Source organism: Salvia splendens, chromosome 10, assembly GCF_004379255.2.
Source record: "Salvia splendens isolate huo1 chromosome 10, SspV2, whole genome shotgun sequence".
In the NCBI taxonomy this organism is placed as follows: Eukaryota; Viridiplantae; Streptophyta; class Magnoliopsida; order Lamiales; family Lamiaceae; genus Salvia; species Salvia splendens.
In genome coordinates this window covers 7,881,118-7,905,642 of record NC_056041.1, presented here as the reverse complement: position 1 = coordinate 7,905,642, position 24,525 = coordinate 7,881,118, and the positions used below count along the sequence as shown (strand labels likewise).

The window sequence follows — 24,525 nt, the reverse complement described above, 5'->3', positions numbered from 1 at the left end:
CATCAAGCTTAGTTACATGCATCTGTGTATCAATCTTTTGGATGAGTGGATCAATTTTGCTAGCCCCTCTTGCTTTTGGCCTCTTTTAAAGTATTTCTGACTAACTAGACTCCAAATTTTAGTTGCTTTATTCTTTAATTCAGGCACTAACTTTTTATAACACTGTAACACATGTGGTACATAATGTAGTCGTTTGCTTTGTCACAAGATTTATCATTAGTCCTTATTATCTATTGCAGGCAAAAGATGACAGTGTTTTTTTTTTCTGTTTGTCTGTGTACAATTGTGCTCTAGATGCTATGCATTGCAAATTTAGAAAAACATAAATCATAAATGTGTATATAGTAATTTTATGTTTGTATCAGTATATAATTGTGATTTTTTCTTATGCATCTGCACATATTTAGAAAATCGGGGCAACTGCATTAAAAATAGTTTCATTGGTTAAGTTTAGTTTTGATGACTAATCTTGCTCGAACAAAACAAAATTGCATCATTAAAAAGGGCCAATTAATTATACTACAAATTATGATTGGGAAACAAATTGGTGTATAGTGAAAGGTAAAATGTAATATAAAGTACATATATAATTGTGTTAATTAAGTGATGCATGGAAAATAAAGATAAATAAGAGTATTATATCTATTGTGCATTAATTAGTTAGTCGCTTTCATATGGTGAAGAAGATAAGGTATCTTCTTTCAAATTAATTGTGTGAATACATATGGTCCTATTACAACTAGCTACTTTTATGACTATACGGTCACATTTTTCATCTTTCGAGGACCACTATATGGAATTCTTACACCTTTGGCTTTAATTAACTATATTCGTTGAGGCCACCCTTTCTAGCTATATATATCCAATCATATACACTATATTTCTATTTTTCACATTACATACTCTTGTTTGAAAATTGCATTTCTTCTTACACCAACGACATGGCACGATTAATAATGATATACTAATAATAAAATATACGGCGAAACATATACTATTCAAGATTCTTGGTGACGAATAAGTTTGAATTTATTTTGTAAGTATGCTATTATGTGTGATGAAGTAGAGAAATGAAGGGTAATTTTGTTTTAAAAAAATGGTTTGGGTTTATACATTATATTTCCACATATAGAGGCGCCATATAATAAATTCGTTATTTGTTTTAGTTCTGAGAATAATTATTTATATTTCCAGCAAAAAATTATAATTCTGCCAACATTTTATTTCTCTTATATATGAGTATTTCACTATTTTTTTTGTGTACTTTATTAAAATCTCACCGAAATTTGCAACGATCTTCCCCTTAAATTAAAAGTCATTTATCAATCAAAAGTCAAAATCTGCTCGCATCATATAGGAAGGCAAAGAAAAACTAAATACTCCCTCCATCCCATAAAATATATGGGCATATAATATGACACACAGATTTTGTAATAGCCGCAATCTAATTTCTCAAAATTATGAAATAAATACTAGAAATTTGATATAAAGAAAAAGAAAGAGTATTTATTTATGTCCTTGAGTATACAAAACACAACATTTGGTATATCGAGCCAAGTCTTAAATTACAGATGTTGACAAAGAAAACAAAGAAAACGGAATACACATTAAATATTACAGAAACTTGTCTACATGAAAAACGAGCTACACTATTACATTTGGAAATTCCTAACAACTACGTTGGCCTTCGTCACCGGGATGTCTCGGCCCAGATTCCAGAAAGCCCGAGAGGGCGACACCACGAGGGAAGCAACCTCGGCAGCTAGCCTTGGGCGCTGCCAATACCTAACCAAAAATCAGACCGAAACACACATTAGGTGGGGTTTAAGAAGCATGAATAAAAGCCGAACTAACACCCTATATTAGGAAAAGGAAAGAGGAAACTTACCTTTCAGAAAAATGAGAGAAAGATGGGCTGGAAAAGGGAAGTCCAGCCGGCATAACCCATCCAGCAGCTGCAGGATCCCTGCAAGGCTGCATCCGGCAGTTTGGTACCCCCTCACAGCTGCCATTGCCGAGGATAGGAGTTACAAACCCCTTCTATTCAGTGGTGCACCTGCCACAGGAGGCAGAACCTATAATGAACTCAGCAGCCACTGTAAACTCACGAGTACACCCCATAAGCCACCAAAATCCTGTTACAGAGTCATCAGAGATTCAGAGTATATACTCTGCAAAGCTGCAGAAAGGGCAGCCGGCTTTCACAGCCTAAGGACTCCTTTCCAGCCAAGCAACAAACTTAGCAGCTTTCAGTTACAAGATATGTATATATATACACATGCTAAGCCCTCGGTTACAATATACCACACCACAACACCCTCCATTCAGTTAGATAGCAAGTAAGAGTGAAGGGGATCAGATTGCAAGCAGAGAGCTCGGTTTGTAAGCATAGCCGGAGACCGACAGCTGCAACCCAACACATTCACAGGAGGTAATCCCCTTAAACACAATTAAGGCATCATATGTATAGATCAAGAACTTAGGAGCATGCCTTAGATCCGGAATAATAACAAAACATAGGATAAGCTTCTAACGGTAAAGATGCTCAATCAAGTATGTCATAGCATGATGGGCTGCCTAGATTAATAACTCAATCTCACACAAGATAGTGCAGTAAACATCAATTCAACAATAAACACCAACACTCCCAAATGTCGAGTAGCTACTGCCGTGTAGAAACCACGAAATAAGCTACGAACTAGAGGGAAAACTTAGCTTATTAGTCGAGGCTGCGGACGATGATTAAGTGTCGGCAGAACCCCGCAAGCCGCCAGGCAGTTGCAGGCGCGACGGCGGAGAGAGTTCGGGCCGAGCAACGCCGCAGAGGACAGCCCTGTTCATCAAGACGCCGGAGACAAGGCGGCAGCTCTGCAGACCCGCTGAGGAGTCGGCAACGGCAGCAGCGAGACGGCTGCTCGTCCTTGACGGCTGGCGGTGGCGGTGATGTCGCGTCCGAACACCAATGTCGTCGCGAAGGATACAACGAACCGTGAGCGACGGAAGGAGCGCGAAGGTGGGGGAAGCCGCGTCGGAGGAAGCGAGACAACAGCGGTCTCGTCACACATCGCTGCTCCCTACTTTCAATCGAGCCCCATCTCGACTTGGAAATTTAGCTAGGGTTCTCCCTTGCAATTGGGGAATCCTTTTCAAAATGAGGAAATGGAGAGGAAGGTCGTGTACCGGAGATAACGGCACTCCGGCGACCAGTAGCGGCGTACCGCCGAGAGGCCGAGAATGGAGAGGAAGCCTAGGGTTCTTTGGATGGAAATTAGGGATTGGGAATTTTGGAAAGAAGAGGATGGGAAGAGAGAGAGAGAGACGGGCGGATAAGTGAAAGGGGGTGGGTTCCAATTCTTTTTTTGATTTGGGCCTTATCGTTTGGGCCAGAAAATTTAATCAATCAAAGAATTTAACCCCTCCACTTAAATTTTGGGCCATAGTAATTAAAATTCAGTTGGACCTCATCAGTACATAAAAAAAAGAAAAGGGGAGAAGAGAAAGGCTGGGCCGAAAATGCTTAAGAAATAAATATTATGGGCCGGAATAATTAATTCCTAACTGGGCCTGGGAATTTATTTACTAGGACCATTATTTTGGTTGAAGCCATTACCTTAGATTAATTCAAAAGCATGATGGAAATAATTCCCTAAGCCACAGAGGAAGAGAAATTTATAAGCCGTGTTGAAATAGTACTCAGTAATTAATTAGATGGGAATTTTCTTAGTCAAGTAAGTATTCCAAAATACTTAAAGAAAATAATCCGGGAATTTATTATACCCGAACAGTTCGGCCAGATTCCGAATAAATTAAATCGCTTATTTAATTAAGGAATTAAAATTTCTAAATTTAGAAGGCAAGAAGTAAAATAATAAGCACACGCTTAGGCATGCATACATGCAAGATAAATAATTACTTAAAGCCTAATTTAAGTATATTATTTGTTATAAAGGAACGTCGTCGCACGACGAGTAACATCAAGTCAGGAAGCACTTGTTAGGAGAGTTTGAGCAAAAGAGGTGGGCTTTTATTTCAAAACGTGACTTTATGTGAAAACATGACTATTTCGAGATGAGTTGTCATGCCTTGTTTTATTTATGATTGTCTATCTGTTGGCAATGCCAACTCAGTTAAATCGAATTCGGGTCCGAGTAGGGCCGCAAACCCTACTCGGACTAGTGTACATATAGGGACCGTGTGCTAGCGCTAGCGTTGGCCGGTCCAGTGACCGTCGTGGAATGTGGCCACATTCCCGGTTCACACAGATCAGATATGGTATTTCATGAGAAGTTTTATGACTGCAGTCTACTTTCAGTTAGACATGCCCACCGGTTCCGGTTCCGAACCGGAACCGTGGCCATTTTCCCGAACCGGAACCGTCGGAATTTGGGTCGCGGTCCGGTTCCGGTTCAAGATATTTCGAACCGGAACCGTCACCGAACCGGCGGTTCCGGACGGTTCGGAACCGGCGGTTAACCGGCGGAACCGCCGGTTCGGGCGCGTATTTCAAGGCGTGTGGATGGGGCAGACCGGCGGCAGCTTTTTAGCTGAAAAACCGGCCGGTTCCGGCGGTTTTTGGGTCGTGAACCGGCGGTTAACCGCCGGTTCAGGGGGGTTCCGGTTGCGGCGCGAGAAACGAGGCGACATGACGCAGCTTTTACAGACGGTTTCGTTGACCGAACCGGCGGTTTTGTCCCGGAAACCGGCGGTTTTGCTCGGAAATCGGCGGTTCCGGCGGTTTTCCGCCAAAAACCGCCGGTTTTGCCGAAAATTCAATTTTTTTTTTTCAAATTTCAAATTCGAATTCTTCCATTTCCCCCCCCATTTTTATCTATAAATACCCCCCTCTATCATCATTTACATTCACCCCATGTAACACCCGTAAAAAAAAGAAAAAAAAATCAAATAAATCTAATTAAATCTTTTCCTAGTTGACTTGGTCAAATATATTTCTCTAAACCATATCACCAAACGATTTCCCCATATCTATACTCCCTAAAATCTCTCCAACCACCAAATCCATCAATATCTATCAGTTTTGCCTATATATATCCAATCAATCCCACGATCTTTCTACACATAAATTCAATACCAAGAAAAACCAGGAACTAAAATTTAGAGAAAGAACCGAGTTGGAGAAGAGAGTTTTCTGCCGCCTAAGAAGGTAATCACCTATCAATTCCCAGCCTTGATTTCCTTGCATTCATTTAGGATAACTCGAATTTTGGAGCATGAAATCTGTAGTATTCGGACAGTAGGTTCCGACGCATGTTTGACCGACCAAACGAACTCCTTTTTATACGATTCTTTTTTCTGAGTAAACCTTAAGGTGTCTTCTGTGTGGTGTGTGAATTTCAACCTATTTGGACAAAAGATGTATTTTTGGTGAATTTTTGAAGTTGACTGCGCAGTTCTGCCAGAAATTGTTTTTCTCGACCAGGGAGTTACGTTTTCGATTTGACCGACCTAAAAAGATTATTTTGATGTGAAATTTTAATTGAATGATATTTTATGTGTCTACTGTATTGTGGAAAAGTTTCAGCCCCAACGGAGACCGGATGAATTTTAAATGATTTTTACAAACCAACCGCGCAATTATGCCAGTTTTGTTGTTAGGTGAAAATATCACTTGTTGCTAAGTTTTAATGAATTATATGATGCATGTATGATTTAAGAAGGTATCCTATGGCATGATTATGTGTAACACATTGAGAAGTACTATGGCATGTTTTTCCTTATGTTGATGAACGTTCGGGAATGGGCAATCTAAGAAAACGATGAAAGGAACGATAGGACATGCATGATAATTGTAATAATGGAAAACCTGATTGTGTGGTGATATTGACAAGGGTTGTTGCACGTACGAGGGTACCAAGAGTAAAAGGTTGCGTAAAGTCGTGATGGTGTGGTATAAGCAAGCGAGGTGGGCTTTCGAACTAAAGTTTTACTGTGGGCTTTCTTTTTAAATATGGGCAATGCCCTAAGTATATTTTTATGTGAAAATGATATGAATATTTGTCATGCCGTGTTTTGTTTTATTCTATGGAACCTATCTGATGTGGCTTTTGCCATCAATGGATAATCGAATTCGGGTCTGTCTAGGGAGCGAGTCCCTATTCAGGCTAGTGTACACCTATGGAGATCGTGAGCCGTCTTTTGGGTCGGCCGGTCTAGTGACTTGGGATGTGGCCACATTCCTTGTCATCAATGGATCAGATATGGGAGATAGCTATGGGAAAATGGCTGATCAACCGAATTTTACAATGGAAATGATTTTAGTGTCTTGGGCGATTTCTAAAGTTAAAACCCCAAGGTCACTCAATGGTGGCATGATAAATACTTTTTATAAAATGTTTTCGGCATGAGTCCACTGAGTGCATCAAGTACTCAGCCCTGCTTTTCTTTTAAAAAATTGCAGGTTGAGCGTGACGGGTGCGGTGGGTGTTGAGCAAGACCGTTGAAGAAAGTTAAGTGTGTAGAATGTGTCATGTCTTCACACGTGGCATATTCCTTCTCTCGAAATGCTTCCGCTAAGTAGTTGTCTTTCTTTTGAGTTCTTGTATCGCTAAATATTGTTTCTTTTTAGTTGTTGATTGTTGAGATACTCTGATTTTATTCGAGCTATTCCCATTTGTTTCGGGCTATGGTTGAGTTGTGTTGATTTCCCCTTTCTTCCCCGCTTCTTTAACCCTCCCCTAGTCGCGATCAACCGTGTTTTCTATCCTTAGAAAATGCGGGCGTGACAAAGTGGTATCAGAGCAATTTTTCTTTCCGCTCTGGACCCGAGAGTCTTTTTCAGTCTTAGTCTAGACTTGTTTCGCTAGACTAAAATAATAGTGATAATAATAATAATGATAATAATAATTATGCATTGAAGGCTCAACATCCCGCTTCGCCGCGCTCAATCAAGATAGAGGTAATTTAATTTTATGAAAAAATTTTATGAGAAAGTTTTCAGGAAAGGAGAAGAGAAGCTATGGTTATGAAAACAAAGTATGTCTCACAATGGGATAGAAGAGCTATGGTTATTAAAACAAAGTATGTTTTACAATGGGATAGATGAGCTATGGTTATATAAAAATATATGTGCGTGTGTGTTTCGCGATATGTTATGCAATGGGGTGACTTATCTGTTATGAAAAGATTTGATCAATGGAAAATGTTGTGTTTATGAATTGTTCAAAAAATTTTGAGTTTCGAGAAAAATAGTTTTTAACTTTTTCGTTTGGAAACTTGAGCTATGGAAGTGCGATGATATTTACGTTATGAGGTGCAAAGTATGATGTGTTGTTCTATGGAGTGTTTTATACGAAGGATGAAAGTTGATGCGAAATTACGTTTTAGTTTTGAGTCAAAACTTTTACTTTAAATGTGAGATAGTGGAAATTTTTGAGGAAAGTGTGGAAGTGTAAAGAAAATTTTGTTTCAAAAGTTTTGAATATAAATGTGAAGTTCGAAAGTGTTTTGTTATGTGATGTGAAAATGTTGTGTATTATACTTGTTATTTGTAGTATGAATGGCTTTAAATGTGATATTTGTTGATCTATGAGGTGGTGAAACGTGTTGCGAACATAGAGTGCTTATGTTGTAGGCTAGATTGAATACACGCGAACCGTAGTTTTAAGTTGAGATAATCTATCACTTTCCCGAGTGACAAAAATGAACGAAAATCTGAAAGTTTGGGGAGAACCCCTAATTTGTCAAGGCACAACGAGGCAAGGAGATCGAGAGTGCGAATGGATGCCGGTGGACCATGAAACTTTTTCTTGGAATTGCGTGAAACGTTCGAGCAAGCTTGATGTGTGAACTATTTTACTATTTCCTACGTTTTCCATGAACGACAAGAACAAAAAGAAGACGAAGAAGATTTCAAGAAGTGGAAGATAGCGAAGACGAAATGAAGTTCAAATGCAAAAGAGGGTGCAAGACAAGGAGGGATGATGCGAAGTGCGCAATTTAATTTAATATAGTATAATATCGCGTAATTTATTATAAGTGGCAGCGATGTGACTTTCAACTACAATGTTAATCAAGCGACATGAGGAAGCTGCTTGGAAGACAAGATGATGGAGAAATTCTGTATTCGAAGGACGTAAGCAAATTTCGGGACGAAATTTTTGTTAAGATGGGTAGATTGTAACACCCGTAAAAAAAAGAAAAAAAAAATCAAATAAATCTAATTAAATCTTTTCCTAGTTGACTTGATCAAATATATTTCTCTAAACCATATCACCAAACGATTTCCCCATATCTATACTCCCTAAAATCTCTCCAACCACCAAATCCATCAATATCTATCAGTTTTGCCTATATATATCCAATCAATCCCACGATCTTTCTACACATAAATTCAATACCAAGAAAAACCAGGAACTAAAATTTAGAGAAAGAACCGAGTTGGAGAAGAGAGTTTTCTGCCGCCTAAGAAGGTAATCACCTATCAATTCCCAGCCTTGATTTCCTTGCATTCATTTAGGATAACTCGAATTTTGGAGCATGAAATCTGTAGTATTCGGACAGTAGGTTCCGACGCATGTTTGACCGACCAAACGAACTCCTTTTTATACGATTCTTTTTTCTGAGTAAACCTTAAGGTGTCTTCTGTGTGGTGTGTGAATTTCAACCTATTTGGACAAAAGATGTATTTTTGGTGAATTTTTGAAGTTGACTGCGCAGTTCTGCCAGAAATTGTTTTTCTCGACCAGGGAGTTACGTTTTCGATTTGACCGACCTAAAAAGATTATTTTGATGTGAAATTTTAATTGAATGATATTTTATGTGTCTACTGTATTGTGGAAAAGTTTCAGCCCCAACGGAGACCGGATGAATTTTAAATGATTTTTACAAACCAACCGCGCAATTATGCCAGTTTTGTTGTTAGGTGAAAATATCACTTGTTGCTAAGTTTTAATGAATTATATGATGCATGTATGATTTAAGAAGGTATCCTATGGCATGATTATGTGTAACACATTGAGAAGTACTATGGCATGTTTTTCCTTATGTTGATGAACGTTCGGGAATGGGCAATCTAAGAAAACGATGAAAGGAACGATAGGACATGCATGATAATTGTAATAATGGAAAACCTGATTGTGTGGTGATATTGACAAGGGTTGTTGCACGTACGAGGGTACCAAGAGTAAAAGGTTGCGTAAAGTCGTGATGGTGTGGTATAAGCAAGCGAGGTGGGCTTTCGAACTAAAGTTTTACTGTGGGCTTTCTTTTTAAATATGGGCAATGCCCTAAGTATATTTTTATGTGAAAATGATATGAATATTTGTCATGCCGTGTTTTGTTTTATTCTATGGAACCTATCTGATGTGGCTTTTGCCATCAATGGATAATCGAATTCGGGTCTGTCTAGGGAGCGAGTCCCTATTCAGGCTAGTGTACACCTATGGAGATCGTGAGCCGTCTTTTGGGTCGGCCGGTCTAGTGACTTGGGATGTGGCCACATTCCTTGTCATCAATGGATCAGATATGGGAGATAGCTATGGGAAAATGGCTGATCAACCGAATTTTACAATGGAAATGATTTTAGTGTCTTGGGCGATTTCTAAAGTTAAAACCCCAAGGTCACTCAATGGTGGCATGATAAATACTTTTTATAAAATGTTTTCGGCATGAGTCCACTGAGTGCATCAAGTACTCAGCCCTGCTTTTCTTTTAAAAAATTGCAGGTTGAGCGTGACGGGTGCGGTGGGTGTTGAGCAAGACCGTTGAAGAAAGTTAAGTGTGTAGAATGTGTCATGTCTTCACACGTGGCATATTCCTTCTCTCGAAATGCTTCCGCTAAGTAGTTGTCTTTCTTTTGAGTTCTTGTATCGCTAAATATTGTTTCTTTTGAGTTGTTGATTGTTGAGATACTCTGATTTTATTCGAGCTATTCCCATTTGTTTCGGGCTATGGTTGAGTTGTGTTGATTTCCCCTTTCTTCCCCGCTTCTTTAACCCTCCCCTAGTCGCGATCAACCGTGTTTTCTATCCTTAGAAAATGCGGGCGTGACACCCCACTCTTGTGTTAATAAGAGTTTCTCTCTTCAATCTCCCAATTCTCTCTCTTTGTCTCCAATTTCTCATTTGTGCTATTGTGCTTCCATTTAATTACGCAAGTGCTACTCTTATTACGCATTGTTATACACTTATACTTGTTCTCGTAGTTCTATAAGTTGTCTTCCTTTCTCAATTGCTAAAACAAGGGGCTTTGAAAGGGTTGATCCTAAGGTAAGAGAACTACGTGGGCTTTGATTCCTCAATAAAATTGTGGATACGTAGGCAACTCAACTTAAATTTGAAAAGTTTAACTTTGAAAGTTTAAGTTGATCCCAAGCCCTTTTCAATTTTTCTTTTTCCCCCCCCATTTCATGTTTTTTTTATTTACCTTCCGAGTCCCACGAGGCGACGACACTTGTAAATTATATTATATTGTTGTATGTTGTTGTATTGTATACTTATGTATTATAAATTGTAATGTATCGTTGTCCGTTACAACTCAAAATCAATAAAATTTATTTCATTTTCTCCTTATTCGTCTTATTTGTGCTTGAATTATGCATTGTCTTGTTCCGATTTATTGTATAAAGCCAAATTTCAAATTAAAAAAAAAAAATTTGAACCGGCAAAACCGCCGGTTCGAAAAACGGAACCGCCAAAACCGCCGGAAAATCGGCGGTTCCGAACCGGAACCGGAACCGCCAGTTTTCGAACCGGAACCGGAACCGTGAAATAGCCTCACGGTTCGGTTCCGGTTCAGCCATCGACCGAACCGGAACCGCCGGTTCGTGAACCGTGGGCAACACTACTTTCAGTAAGAAATAAACAATTTTAGTGACCGAGGGTTGTTTTCAGAAAAACCCTGTGTTCACTCAAGTTGGCTAACAACTAAAAGAGAAATGTTTTCGGCATGAGCCCATTGAGTATACCAAGTACTCAGCCCTGCATTTTGTTTTCCTTAATGTGCAGATTGATCGTTGTCGCAGCGGAGGAGGTGTTGGGAAAGAAAGTAAATTAAGTATGGTTGTATCCCTTTTTCCATTCAGACAAGAATGCTGATGTAGTATGTCTTCATACATATTGCACCGTCTTGGTACATTTCCGCTGTGAGAATCTAGAATATGTTTTAGTAAAGACAAATGCCTAGAGATTACTCTGATTCAGTATGGTTGTATCCCTTTTCCCATTCAGACAAGATTTCCTTTGAATTAAGCATTATATATGATGCGTTTGAGACCATTTAGTAAGTTTAGTCGCGAAATAGCTACGCTTTCTTTAATAGGGAGAAGTGGTTGTGACAGATTTAAGACAAAATTAGTAAAACAAGAAAGGGAAGGAGAATGATAGTTAAAATAATGTTAGTGGATAGTGGGATCCACATGATAGCGTATACGTTGTAATTAACTTGATGTATAAGGGTAATAAATTTGGGTAACTTTGCATAAATGGAAATGCCCATATTTTATCGGGACGGACGAAAATAGAAAGTGCACATATTTTTATGGGACGGAAGGAGTACTAGAGTAAAAAATTATTTATAAGAATTTACCAAATCTAAATTTCTTCTTCGATTCCGGCAAATTTGAGGTTGCAACTTATTACATTTATCTCATATATATATATTAGTCGAAAATCATGGTAGGTGATTTTATGATGATATGATTGAGAGTAGTGTCATTTTCTTTGCCAGAAATACAATAGCTGTTTTCTTCTTCATTTTCTTGATATATATATAGACTCTTACTAAGTATTCATTTCAAATAAATAACTAGAATGTGACACTTTCTAGAATCCAATTTCTGCACTTGAAGTCGTGGTCCAACACAACTCATGGACCAATAAATCTTATTTTAAAAGATTTGATTCACCCGACAGATTCAAACCATTACATTTAGGATACATTGCCCTTTAAAGCCCAAATTATTAACTTTGGGTGTTAGAAAATTGTCCATTTTCTCGTTTTGTGGATTGAAATGACACTGTTTCAGTCCACGTCAATTTTCTGAGTTGGGAAATTTGCTGGTCTGGTATTAATTTGTCATTTCATTGTAATTAACGATTATTTAAGATGTTTTTATTAAAATGTTAATAGTAGTATAAAATATAAGTATAATGTAGCGTTATACATAATCACGCACATCACCCGGCTTAAGAAATTTTATCTTTTCAAATATTCATAAATAATCAGCTAAAATATCAAAATTCCACCAATGTGCATTGGGTTGGAAGTTTTAGGAATTTAGTAATAGAAGAGTTGCGATATCAGACCAAGAGGTTGTATTTCAAGTTTGGTCAATCACAACTAAATCATTCATCATCTTCTGATTTCATTTCTATTTTTCATACAAAGAATCAGTGATACACGTGATTAGAATTAAATGATGGTCGTGCAAAAGAATTAGAAACAGCAATCAACAGGCCCACACCATTAGATCTATTCCCCCAAACACAAGTCGAACAAATGAATCATAACTTAGAGAGGAAATCTGAGAGTAAAGTCACAACCACTACATATCATAACTATATGTAGGTCATATACATATCTGCTGCCAACAAAATTGAAATATAAACGTACCATTTTCTTGATTCAATATTAATATTGTGCTATTAATGTGTTAGTTACATCATTGAGGAACTCATCCAGAACTGCATAGCATAAATATGATTAATCTTGTGAGAAACCAAAATGTTGGAGTGATCAAATTGGAAATACTTGGAAGAAGTAAAATCCAAAATGATCACTCAAGGATCAAGTTGGTGATCAAATTGGAAACTACTTGGAAGAAGTAAAATCCAAAATGATCACTCAAGGATCAAGTTGGTGATCAATTTGGAAGCTACTTGTTAGAAGAAAATTTCAAAATGATCACCACTTCATCCTTTCCTAAGCCTATAAATATGTGAGGAGGTTGAAAGGAGAATTTATTCAAAAACACATCAACATCACAAGCTCTCCTTTCACTCTCTAAACTAATTCTCTCATTCACATATAGTCACTTTAGGAGCATCGTCTCCTCATTTTCTCAAAACTCCGAAAGTTCGCCGGTGTCTAGTGAGTTTGAGGTGCTTCTACTCACTAGGACGAAGTCGTTTTATCTTTGGGGACATTATGCTAATCCGTGAGCACTAGCTGAGGCGTAATTTGTCTTGCAGAAAGAGGGTTTTCCTCGACTCGACTTATAGTTAGTACGGTTATTTTCTATTTTTGTTGTAATTTCCATTTCACCTGTATTTGTATTGCTCTTCGGTTGTAATAGTTAGAGTACTGCCTGTAAACGGCTCGGGAATTTTCCCAATTTTATCCAACAGTCAGGACGTAATTCTTGCACAAGAAATCGCCTTGATGCCAAACATCATAGGCATTCCGGACATGGAAGTCCGTCTCTTCCTCAGATACGACTAGCGCATCTTCCGTGAGGAAGTTGGCAACACCTAACGTAGTTAGGTAGAACAACATCTTTTGTTGCCAACGTTTAAATTCAGAGCCCTTAAATTTCTCTGGCTTATCGGCATGAGGCATCACCCTCGAGGTCGAAACAGGTGTCAACACCGACGTTTTGGCAGTAGAAAAAGTAGATCAATTTTGTTGGTGTTCGTTTCCTCCAGCTCCATGTTTTCCGTTCATCGTAACTTCGGTCGACATCACCTAGAGTACAACTAATTTGTCTTGCGACTGTTGGATAAAATTGGGAAAATTCCCGAGCCGTTTACAGGCTACTCTAACTATTACAACCGAAGAACAATACAAATACAAGTGAAATGAAAATTACAACAAAAATAGAAAATAACCGTACTAACTAATAAAAATAGAAAATAACCGTACTAACTATAAGTCGAGTCGAGGAAAACCCTCTTTCCGCAAGACAAATTACGTCCCGGCTAGTGCTCACGGATTGGCGTAGTGTCCTCAAAGATAAAACGACTTCGTCCTAGTGAGTAGAAGCACCTCAAACTCACTAGGCACCAGCGAACTTTCGGAGTTTCGAGAAAATGAGGAGACGATGCTCCTAAAGTGGCTATATGTGAATGGGAGAATTAGTTTAGAGAGTGAAAGGAGAGCTTGTAATGTTGATGTGTTTTTGAATGAATTCTCCTTTCAACCTCCTCACATATTTATAGGCTTAGGAAAGGAGGAAGTGGTGATCATTTTGAAATTTTCTTCTAACAAGTAGCTTCCAAATTGATCACCAACTTGATCCTTGAGTGATCATTTTGGATTTTACTTCTTCCAAGTAGTTTCCAATTTGATCACTCCAACACAAAATAAACTAGAAAGGGGGAAACTGGAAACATGAGAAGCAACACCCTCTAGTTCCTTTGTGGATGATCAATTACTAAGTTGCATTTATAGATAGCATTAAAGTAGCTTCAAAGTTGGAGTTTGCATAGCACAAGTTGAAGTGTAGAAAATAACTTCTACTTGGGTTGAGCAGAGCAATGTTCCATAGCTTCATTCCAGCAATTGGAAATGATAACTACTAGTGGAGTGGATAATTCTTAGCTTTATGTCTCTTTCCTTCTCTCTGTCTCCTCATTCCTCTTTATTGGCATATCAATTGCTCTTTTTATCCAGCTTCTTCACAAACTCAGCCACTCCCCTACTGTTTCATTATACTGTTGTAAACCCTAACCACTAACTATGTAACCAAATTAATTAAAAGGCATCACGTACAATAGACATCCCAAGACAAGGAAGTTTGGCTTAACCAGTTTTTGATATACTAATATATTTCATGTCTAAGTCGTGAAGTTTTATGGTCAGGAAAAATAAATGGCACAAGGAACTTATCTAGAGTTATATCTTCATGTCTAAATCGGGAATATCGTAAAATATTGTAGTCCATAGTCAGAAAATGAAATGGCACCTAGGTCACATTTTTAATAGCCAGAAAATTGTCAATATTAATTCCTCAATGAAGAATCTTGGCATGAGAAGGCCGAGGAGAAATCGAAGCATAGCTTGAAGCTGAAATGCTCTTCCAGTTTGGAATTGAACAGGGAAACAGGGGTTAGCACTAAGCACATACATTTGTTCTTGCTTCTTGTTTTCTTTGATAGAATACTACTCTATTACTATAATATTAGTCCTAGTGTCTTTGATGATGATTCTTGAATAAACTGCAAGAAACTGATAACTTGTCACCCTTTATTGTATGCTTTACTGATGATTCTTGAACTGAATGAACAAGATTGTGCATATGCTCATGTCTAAACCTTCAGCTGATACCCTTGCCTAAAGTTCTAATTTGCATAAAGTTTGATTACTGAGTTTGCAATGCATACATGAATTACAAGAAAATGTCATTTGCTTTTTTCATTAGTCCCAAAATCTCAGGAAAGGCTGAATGAGATGGGACTGAATGGGATGCTCCCACTCTAATGATTCCCACCATTCTCTCTCTTCTTCGAGTATCCAGATTTCTTCGAGAGATGGTGGAGGCGAACAATGATACAAGCCTTCATCGAGGGTATGGTTGTTGTTGTCGCTCTCTGAGAAATTCAACGGCAGTTTCTTTAATGCTTGGCATTGCTCCAGGTGAATTAGGTTAACTGAATCACATGACAATGTTTCCTTGCAGATGCTCGACAGTCGTGGCAGCTGAATCAAGTATACCTGTCTCAACCGGGGAAGAGAGACAACGGATGCTACTGCTTCTCCTCTTCCGGTGCCATCTGTTGTTTCTGTTATCTCCTGTATCTCATCACAGTTCCTAACACAGATTATTTCGAGCATTGGAAAATCTGATGCGCGCAACTCTATCTTCTTCATCTTGTTACACTTGCAAAGTGTCAAGTATTTTAGAGAAGAAAATGCAGCTGGTGCATATGTAGGTGATGCAATTACTCCCCATGGCCCTGCTTCCCGGCTGCGAATTATACCCATAAAATCGGGTAAGTCTTGCAGCAAAATCTTTTCAAGGCTTGAGAACTGAGATCCTGGCTTCTCATATGTGATCAAGCATTCTATTCCTCTTGAGTTATAAACTTCCAACAACTTAAGGAATCTTGGATCATCCAATCGTGACAAGTCATCGGCTAAACAGTTGCTTAGACCGTCACAGTGATGGAATACTAGGATATCATGTGCTGCGGACACGGTGCCTTGGTTCTCATCTCCTTTCTCAAGGTCACCGAGATGGAAAGTCACTAGATTGCGGCGGTTAGAGAAACCATCATAAACCAATCTCACTTGAATGCTGTAGAAAGTATCATGTACCCGGCTTCTTCTACTTCTAAAGACACGGCTAAAATCACGCGCATCTTCCACCGGTCCTGCAAATTCCTCCAGCTGTTTCAGCCTCTCAATGTCCTCTACTGGTGCTTTTACTTGATATGGGAGAAGAAGAAGTTGAAGATTTGAGAGATTGGTCAGCACACCTGCAGGTAACATCCTCAAGTAATTTGCTCCGTTTAATAACAAGCGCTTCATGTTGAGGAGCTTTTCTGTTCCTTGAGGCATGTTCAGGATTCTGCTATGCGAAAGGTCCAGCTCCCTAAGTGCTTTCAGTTTTCCCAAGTCGGGCACTGCTGCAAGCTCTCGGCACCCTCCTAGAATCAAGGCCTTCAGGCTCGTCAGATCAGATAACGAATCAGGCAAGTCTCGTATACGAGTCCTGGACAGATCAAGAGTGCACAGTGTAGGCATTCTCGAGAAAAATGATCCTGGCAAATAATCAAATGGATTCTCGCAAAGAAGCAACCTCGACAGCTTAGGACATTTTGGAGACATTTCAAATGGAACCACCTGTATGCTGTTCTGAACCAAGGACAAGTTCTCAAGATCTTCACTCCATGCTTCTTCGTTGGGGAGTTCCTTCACACAGCAGTCGCCTGCTATTACCACGGTTTTACCTTCAGTAATCTTCAGCGCCATGGCTCGCATCAGATCATGCATTCTGATGCTATCTCCATCCCTGTGATCGCGAGTGCTTTCTAGCAAGCACGTATTCACTAACTTATCCAGCATGGAGTGACCCTCGTCGTATTGAGCCTTCATACTCTTCCGTGTATTAACCAGCTCCTCCGAAATGAATTTCCTGACTAACTCATTTCTTGGTATTTTGCAGTCTTCAGGATATAAAGCGCAATACAGGAAGCAAAGCTGTAAGTTCGTGTATCCATGCCTCGTCCCTTGTTGATGATTCGGTAACAATCTATCAAAACTGTATTTGAGCACTTTATAAACATGATCTTCCATGTCATCATGCCCCATAAAGGATTTCTTCAGTTCTGTCATTGAATTTCTCCAGGCATGACTGGCCGTCTCGCCCCTCATGCTTCCTGCTAGGGTGATGATCCCAAGAGGCAAGCCATCGCACATCTTGACCATACACTTGGCAATTTCCTCGACATCAGAAGGTACGCTCTCGTGCCCCAGTGTCTCTTTGAATAAGTCCCATGCTTCATCATTATGCAGTGTTTTCACTTCGTTTATGCTCTTGCAACCGAACTGATGACACACTTTCGACGACCTAGTTGTTATAACCAACCGACAACCTTCCCTACCAAGTGGATATCCAACCTCTTCCAGTTTGATGTTTTCCCACACATCATCCAATATGAGCACAATGCTTTCCCTTGTGGAGAATGCTGTCCTCAATACAGCTGCTCTTTTGTGTGCATCATGTACATCCGACAGCTTGAGACCGATAGCACAAGCTATCTTGTCTTGCAACTTGTTTATGTTGAACACCTGAGACACCGTAACCCAAACCACACAATCTTCAGTTTCTTGCAGCAGACGGTTGTGGACGTGCTTTATCAAAGTCGTCTTGCCTACACCACCCATCCCGTAAATCCCAATGCTCTCCACCTTATCATTCACTAACAGCCCCCAAATTATGTCCAAATTTTCCTCAAATGCTTCACCAAACATTTCAGCTGCTATAAATGCCTCTCCCCTCTGATCATAATCATTGACTAGAACTTCACCAAAATGCCTGCTTTGCTCCATGAGTTCACCCACTCGGTTATTCAGTTTTGCAACTCTGCCTCCACTCAAGAGCCTAGTGATGTATCCACACGATTGTAGTTCAAGAAAATTAGTCTGAATTAGCTGAACTTGTGTCAACCAATCTTCAACTTCTCGTTTTCTCTTCTTTTTCCCCGATGCATCTTCTTTGCATTTGGCCTCGACATCAAATGCTATAGCACACAATGTGGTGAGGCCCGTCTCCAAAGTTGTGACATCGAGCTTTAAATTTGTTAAGACAGTCACATTGTTATGTGAATAGTCTACCAGCTTTTCTCCCAGCTTTTGGAAAATGGATTCCAAAATTTGCTGTAGCATTTTTTCACTCTGCTGTTGGAGTAGAGTTATGTTCAGCACAAGTTATAATCAAAATTTTCTGTACAATTTTATGCATTATTTTTTTCATTCGAACTTATATTTTGATTCTATTCAGTATCAAAAAATTTATCATAAGCTAAATTAAATTCTATCATGGTTAGCACAAGAAAATAAAATTACTAAAATCTTAAATCTTATGTTAAATTTTGTGTGAAGATCTGCTTTCAGACATACCTAAAAGATACATCTTTCAAAATATATGCAAGTATGCAACCATGTTAAATGAATCACTAGCTAACTGAATAGCATATACAGAAAGCATGACTGGTAACATGAATTTAGTTTAAAGTATAAACTATAATTAAGAACATAGCTAAAGCAGGAAAATTATATGCGTATAAAGAAGTAATGGAGAGTTTAATCACCTGAAATGGATAGCTCAGGTCAAAACAATCTCAGAAAATGAGCAGATACTTTTTCCAGTGTTAATATGAAGCTGAGTGGAATTAGATTAAACACTGATAATCAACTTTAGATAGACTAATTCCCAATAATTTCTAGGAAATTTCCAGGAAATTACAGCTGAAATAGAGTAGTGTAAAGAAAACATGGGGGCATAAAAAGTTGAGCCCACCAATCATTTGCTAATAAAGAAATCAGCCAAATTCTTTTCAATTTCAAAGTGGTGCTCACAAATAAATGAGCCCACCAGTCATTTGCTAACCTGGGAAATTTCCTGTTTCTTTTCAATTTAAAAGTAGTGCTCACAAATCTTATCCTACTTGATAAGATAAGATTTTGAATCATTAATATTTTGAAGTTAAACACATCATTAAGATCTTTGTTGTTGTTGTTGTTGTTGTTGTATCCTCGAGGGTGTTTGGCATTCATTTAGAAATGTTCCCATTTTGTAAGATGTGATAGGCCTGACAATAACTCCAAACTAATGAAACATGGTTTATATACTACAGACAAAAGTGTAAATTAATTGCGATCCCAACAAATAATTATATAGTGCAACATAATATACAAAAGATTTTTTTTTCTTTTTTTCTTTTGAATGCATCTGATGTTTCTCTCATTTCTATATAACATCTACTCCTTCAAACAACCTCTATCTACACTCATATGCAGAGCCTCGAAACGAGACAAGCATCATCCGTGTTGATCTTCTGTGAAAACCTTGAATATGAAGTCACGGAAGCGCTTGGAGTAGTGCCTAGGATCAATAGCCGATATTGACGTTGGATCATGCTGGAAGGACTTGTACGCGTGCTCAATCTTCTTGCTGATATCATAGTCTTGCAGTATGTCAATTATACCAAACACTAGGATCACATCGTAGCACTCCCCTGTTCCCTCTCCCACCAGCTGGCACTCACCACTGTTTCTCATCGTTGTCAGCTCAGCTCGCGCATGCATGTTTGAACCTAATCTGATAGATGCCCACCTTCAAAACATCACTACATTCTATTAGCATCTCATGATTGGAATTTGAAGTTTAACTTGATAAACCAATGGTTACCAGTTAGCATCAAAGGGGGCTTCTCCTTCACTGCTTTTGTGTCCATTTCCTGCATGATTTCCGCGTAAGCTTTTCTATTCAGCGGAAGAAAAAAAAACATGAAAGGGGATTTTAAATTCACCAATGGGAGTTTGATGTTTTGTCTTGGTAGTACTGAGTGGCTGTCCAGATGGTGATATCTCTCTGAAATGAATGCCAACCAAGAGACTGTAATCCATGATCTTCTCGTGTTCAAGAAACTCACAGTCGCGGTTCAGTTGCCTAAATATCACAGCTCACAGATCAAGATTTCTATGATACTACTTGCGAGAACTTGATGGAATGTGATTGATTGATTACCTGCAAAACTCTTGAAACCAAGATTTCTGCAGTCGAAAGATGAGGTTCAGGTCAAGATCCTTGAGGGTGGTTGTTGAGTCTATCTCAGATTCATGTTTGACAGCTAGGCGGCCGTGGGAGGAACCTTTCAAGTCGAAGCGTCTATGGATTGAGTATTCAGTGCAGAACAAGTTTCCCATGATCACAAACCTTACCTGCTTGTCACATTGCATAATATTGTATTTATAAGCTTCTGTATATCAAGAAAAAAAGAGGATAAGGTAATGTATATGTATCTGATTTCATACGAACCTTCTTTTGTGCAGGCCCAGTCATCTTCACACAGTGAAAGCCATAAAATCTGGTCAATAACGTGTTTTCATGGAACCGAACGTGGTTATAGTAAGCCGGAAGCATTCTCTTAAGCATCTGCTATGCAAAACAGAACTAGTTAGAACAAACTGCAAAAATCTTGGAACCACTCAACAATTAAATCACATTGTCAAAATCATTCACACACTTGAGATGAAGCATAGTTGTGATGAAATATTTATGCACTGATCAAAGTTTTAGTAATTGGAATTTTTCCTAGATGATGAGTAGTAGAATGTGGAGCAATCATATCTACATGCATAAACTCACCAGTAAATAGTATGGAACTCACTTTTACTTCTGACTTTTTAACAGTTTTTATCATGTACTTGTCGTCATTGGTCAAGTAGAAGAAGCTCCCACTTTTCCCAGGAGACGAGAGCTCGCGGAGGGCATCACTCCCGCATATTGACATCATGTAGTTTGCTGGATCAACCTTAAATAGTTTCCTAAGTGTCCTGCAAAAAAATGTAGAAATCAAGAACTATGCCACCAAAGTCCAAACACAATGTTCGTATTAGAATTAGGCCCATCATCCCGTTAATATATTGACAGCACGATCTTTACCAAGCCGATGTAGAACAAACGAGATAATACCTGAAAACCAAGGGGCAGTAATCCTTCCATTTGAATTCACATGATTGGTGAGGTGGGGTGTGCTTGGTTCCTTCTGGTGGGAACTTGGTCCACACTTTGTTTCTCGAATCAAATGCTGTTGCTTTTAAGTCAAGAGATGTAGCTGGTGCAGGTTTTCCTACAGAATGTCTGAATATGATGAAAAAATGAGCCAAACAAACAAGAAATGCAGGGTATTTTTCAAGGAGAAAGAAAGCATCAAAGATGAGAGATAGATACCTTATCCCAAGCTGCAAATTTAACATGAGTTCATAATTTTTATGCCCTTTTGATATTGTGTTTCCTTGCCTCGTTGCAGGCCTTATGATCAGATTCTGCAACGGCTTCCCTTCACATTGCCAGCTCACCATCTTCTCCGAAGGAAAAACAAGAATCTTCTCCACAGATACAACACTACAGTCTCTCAAATACACCAAATACACATTCAAAGGGTCCCAACCAATGCTCCCTCTATTAGCACTAGATGTGTAGTAAGTCCCACTTTGCTCCTTCGCATCCTCGCTCCAAACTCCCACATAGAAGCTCCCATCGACCCAACGAAACGTCCCGTTGCCCTTAGGCAGCCCGTCCTGCCAGCTCCCCTCATACAAACTCCCATTAGCCCAAACAAGAGTTCCCACACCATTCATCTTCCCCTCCCTCCAATACCCCACATACTCGTTCCCATTCTTCCATGTATATCTCCCCTTCCCCTCAATCTGCCCGTGGCGCCACTGCCCTTTGTAGCAATCCCCATTGGTGAAACTCTGCATCCCACCACCATGCCTGGTGTTGGACTGCCACATGCCTCTGTAGGTGTCGTTGGATGAGCCCGTGTACGTGCCCTCTCCATCCATGTAGCCGTTTTTGAACTGGCCCTCGTAAGTGGCGCCCGAGGGCCAGCTGAACTTGCCCCTTCCATTGGTCCTGCCTCTGCACCAGCTGCCTACATACATGCAGCCATCTGCCCATAGGAACTTGCCCTGTCCGTTCGGGCAGTTTTCCACCCACTGGCCTAGGTAGATGTCACCATTGGGGAGAGCCTTCTCAACATGGTGGAGTTTGCTTGGTTTGTGAATGTTTTCTTCTTCTTCATCATCATCAACATGTGCCACAGACATTGTTGTCACTTTTTCTTTTTTTGTAACTTTTTGGGGACTTTTTCTTCACTTCTGATTTTCTTAACCAATATCCATATTCTCCTGTAGCTAAAAATGCAGAAAACAGGTTGGTGTTTTTGAAAAAATAGGTAGCTTTTAGTTTGTTGAGAAAATTAAAGAGAGAGTGGAAACATTCCCTAAAAATAAGATAGAAAAACACAGTTAAGATTGAAGAAAATATAAGTATTATATTTAGACTTTGTTGAAAACTCTATTGATGATTCATAATAGTGGGTATCATAAAATAATTTACTCTGGACTGAATGACTACAAAAATATTAAAAGACACTAACAATTAACAAACCAAAGACACATGACTTGTTATTTTCTTGCTGATTTTTTTTTTCCTTCAGGGAAAAAACACAAATTTGGTCAGATAATTTTAGTTCCGATTTAAAAAAACTCCCGAATAAAAATTCTTGCCAACTCAGCTAAGTAAAAAAAAAAATTAACAAATTCTTTTCAAAGCAATTATTGTTCAACCAAAAACCATTTACATAGTATTTTAGTGAGAACCAAATCATTCATTTTTTTAGGAACCAAATCATCTTTAATGCAACATTATGTTCCTCGTCTAATTTTCCTAGAGCACTAAGTTTAGCCGCTTGCTTTGTTATTTAAAATTGACGAGCGCTACCCTTGGCATTATCGTGTTTCATAATTACTATAGTAGTTTTTATTGAACTCAAATTAACATATTTAATTATTTCCCAAGTTATCAGGTGCTGTCACTGAGTAAAGAAAATTGCATCCAGGAGTTTTTTTATTTTACATTTTTTGTATGTATTAAAGTATGTAGTAGTGCAATGTTTCACACATTATCACATGAGCTTCACAATATGCAAACATTAAAAAATTTAAAAACAAAAGAAGTAATTGCAAGTTTCCCATTTCCTTTACAGAAAAGTATTTATGGAGTATATTTTATCCAATTTTATACGAAGGTAATATTTTATTTTCCACAAACACTGTGAAAAAAGGTTGTACTTATCCCTCAGTATATTCTAAAAGGTTCTAAGAAGACATAATATAAAGTGCAATTATATATAAAGATTGTGCAAAATGCACAATTTAAGGGGTCGATCAATAGTTCAATACCCTAGCGAAGATATACATTGCCTATATCAAATTAATTTTGAAAAATCACTTAATTATAATAATCAATTTTATCATTTTGTAACTTTATTGTAAACACCATTATAATTAATTCGAGCAAAAGTAATTAAAATTCCAAGATATTCATGAACGAAATATAAAACGTTAAGTAGCAAAATATAATGAAATTAATCAACACTTATTTCTTCACAAAATCTTTAAACCAATTAGTTTCTTAAACATAAAATATAGCTCACCGTTCACTGCCTCCGCCGCCACACACCGATGATCTTAATTAACCTCTGAAACAAGAGAGAGAGTATAGATTTGGAGATGGGAAGAAGATGAAGTTGGTATTGTACGTGTGGCGTGGGTGTTTATGTTCGTGCCGACATGTTGTTGGGAGGAGACCACATATTCTGTTCGTGCCTGCATGATGTTTTCAACTTATTAAAATACTACTCCAATATCAATTACTTATTCATTGCTTTCTTTCATTCATTTCACACACACACACATAGTACTTATTGCATTTCTGCGTGTAAACGTGTGTGACTATTTACACTAGCTACCAATTTATACAGGACCACACAAACTATAACTTCAAAGACTTCCATCTGTATAATTCACATATACTCCTAATAAATTAAACATTGACAACTTGAACAAAACTTGGTAGGATAAAATTCCAACTCATGTGATTTACAATTACAACTAGATAGTATACCACAAACATGTGATGTGATGATATAAGTTCACATGCAATTTAATTTCATATGAAATGGTTTGGTCTAATTTTAAGAGACATCTAAAAGTGCAATGTTTATATCTTTAGATACCCACATTTTCTCCTCCAATAAATGTCCTTCGATTCATATTGCAAATTACTAAAATTTTACTCATTCATTATTTCAGTATAGAAATTTGTGTTACACAACGATCTCATGGATCAAGATTCATAAATTATTAATTACTGCAATGGTAACCTTTGTTCAGATCCAAATATCAACATTTCGAAGACACAAAGACTCTCCGTTATGTATGTTATAATTGAATCCGTACTTCAAAGACTACAAACTAAATTAAATAAGAAACTAGAGATGAAATCAATTTGAGATCTTAAACTTAGTATTACTAAAATTCCTCACCAAAATTTAC

At 38.3% G+C, this 24,525-nt stretch overlaps 2 protein-coding genes and 3 long non-coding RNA genes across 7 annotated transcripts; 2 read left to right on the top strand and 3 right to left on the bottom strand.

Moving 5' to 3' along the window:
* Window positions 1–1,486: 1,486 nt before the first annotated feature.
* Window positions 1,487–3,481, bottom strand: LOC121752277. The gene is made up of 2 exons (XR_006040294.1): window positions 1,889–3,481; window positions 1,487–1,785 (listed from the first exon to the last, which is right to left on the bottom strand). It is a non-coding gene; the product is annotated as an uncharacterized LOC121752277 (long non-coding RNA).
* An 8,767-nt stretch (window positions 3,482–12,248) lies between these two features.
* On the top strand, window positions 12,249–15,706 carry LOC121750654. Its single transcript, XR_006039913.1, has 3 exons — window positions 12,249–15,000; window positions 15,328–15,460; window positions 15,572–15,706. It is a non-coding gene; the product is annotated as an uncharacterized LOC121750654 (long non-coding RNA).
* Window positions 15,129–19,410, bottom strand: LOC121750651 (disease resistance protein RPS5-like). Of its 3 annotated transcripts, XM_042145228.1 has the most exons (3): window positions 18,708–19,410; window positions 16,371–18,294; window positions 15,129–16,265 (listed from the first exon to the last, which is right to left on the bottom strand). In XM_042145228.1, the coding sequence occupies exons 2-3, from the start codon at window positions 18,280–18,282 to the stop codon at window positions 15,310–15,312; spliced, it is 2,868 nt and encodes a 955-aa protein (XP_042001162.1). In that variant the 5' UTR covers window positions 18,283–18,294; window positions 18,708–19,410; the 3' UTR covers window positions 15,129–15,309. The 3 variants fall into 3 exon arrangements, with proteins under 3 accessions (XP_042001162.1, XP_042001160.1, XP_042001161.1); XM_042145226.1 differs by having other exon boundaries at window positions 15,129–18,294; XM_042145227.1 differs by having other exon boundaries at window positions 15,129–18,291.
* On the top strand, window positions 16,834–19,552 carry LOC121750653. Its single transcript, XR_006039912.1, has 4 exons — window positions 16,834–16,974; window positions 17,060–17,138; window positions 17,243–17,351; window positions 19,417–19,552. It is a non-coding gene; the product is annotated as an uncharacterized LOC121750653 (long non-coding RNA).
* On the bottom strand, window positions 19,438–23,787 carry LOC121750652 (phosphatidylinositol 4-phosphate 5-kinase 6-like). The gene is made up of 9 exons (XM_042145229.1): window positions 23,625–23,787; window positions 21,353–22,320; window positions 21,095–21,262; window positions 20,790–20,955; window positions 20,438–20,554; window positions 20,147–20,340; window positions 19,929–20,068; window positions 19,808–19,856; window positions 19,438–19,732 (listed from the first exon to the last, which is right to left on the bottom strand). Exons 2-9 carry the CDS (start codon window positions 22,231–22,233, stop codon window positions 19,438–19,440), a joined length of 2,010 nt encoding a protein of 669 aa, XP_042001163.1. The 5' UTR covers window positions 22,234–22,320; window positions 23,625–23,787.
* Window positions 23,788–24,525: the final 738 nt, after the last annotated feature.

What these genes read in the sequence shown, in the direction of transcription:
- LOC121750651 (XM_042145226.1), bottom strand. Translation starts at nt 18,282, where the DNA reads ATGCTACAGCAAATTTTGGAATCCATTTTCCAAAAGCTGGGAGAAAAG.
- LOC121750652 (XM_042145229.1), bottom strand. Translation starts at nt 22,233, where the DNA reads ATGTCTGTGGCACATGTTGATGATGATGAAGAAGAAGAAAACATTCAC. An exon ending in TACTGCCCCTTGGTTTTCAG is followed by an intron (nt 20,956 to 21,094) that starts GTATTATCTCGT and finishes ATTTTTTTGCAG; the next exon opens with GACACTTAGGAAACTATTTA. An exon ending in GCCCCCTTTGATGCTAACTG is followed by an intron (nt 19,733 to 19,807) that starts GTAACCATTGGT and finishes GATGTTTTGAAG; the next exon opens with GTGGGCATCTATCAGATTAG.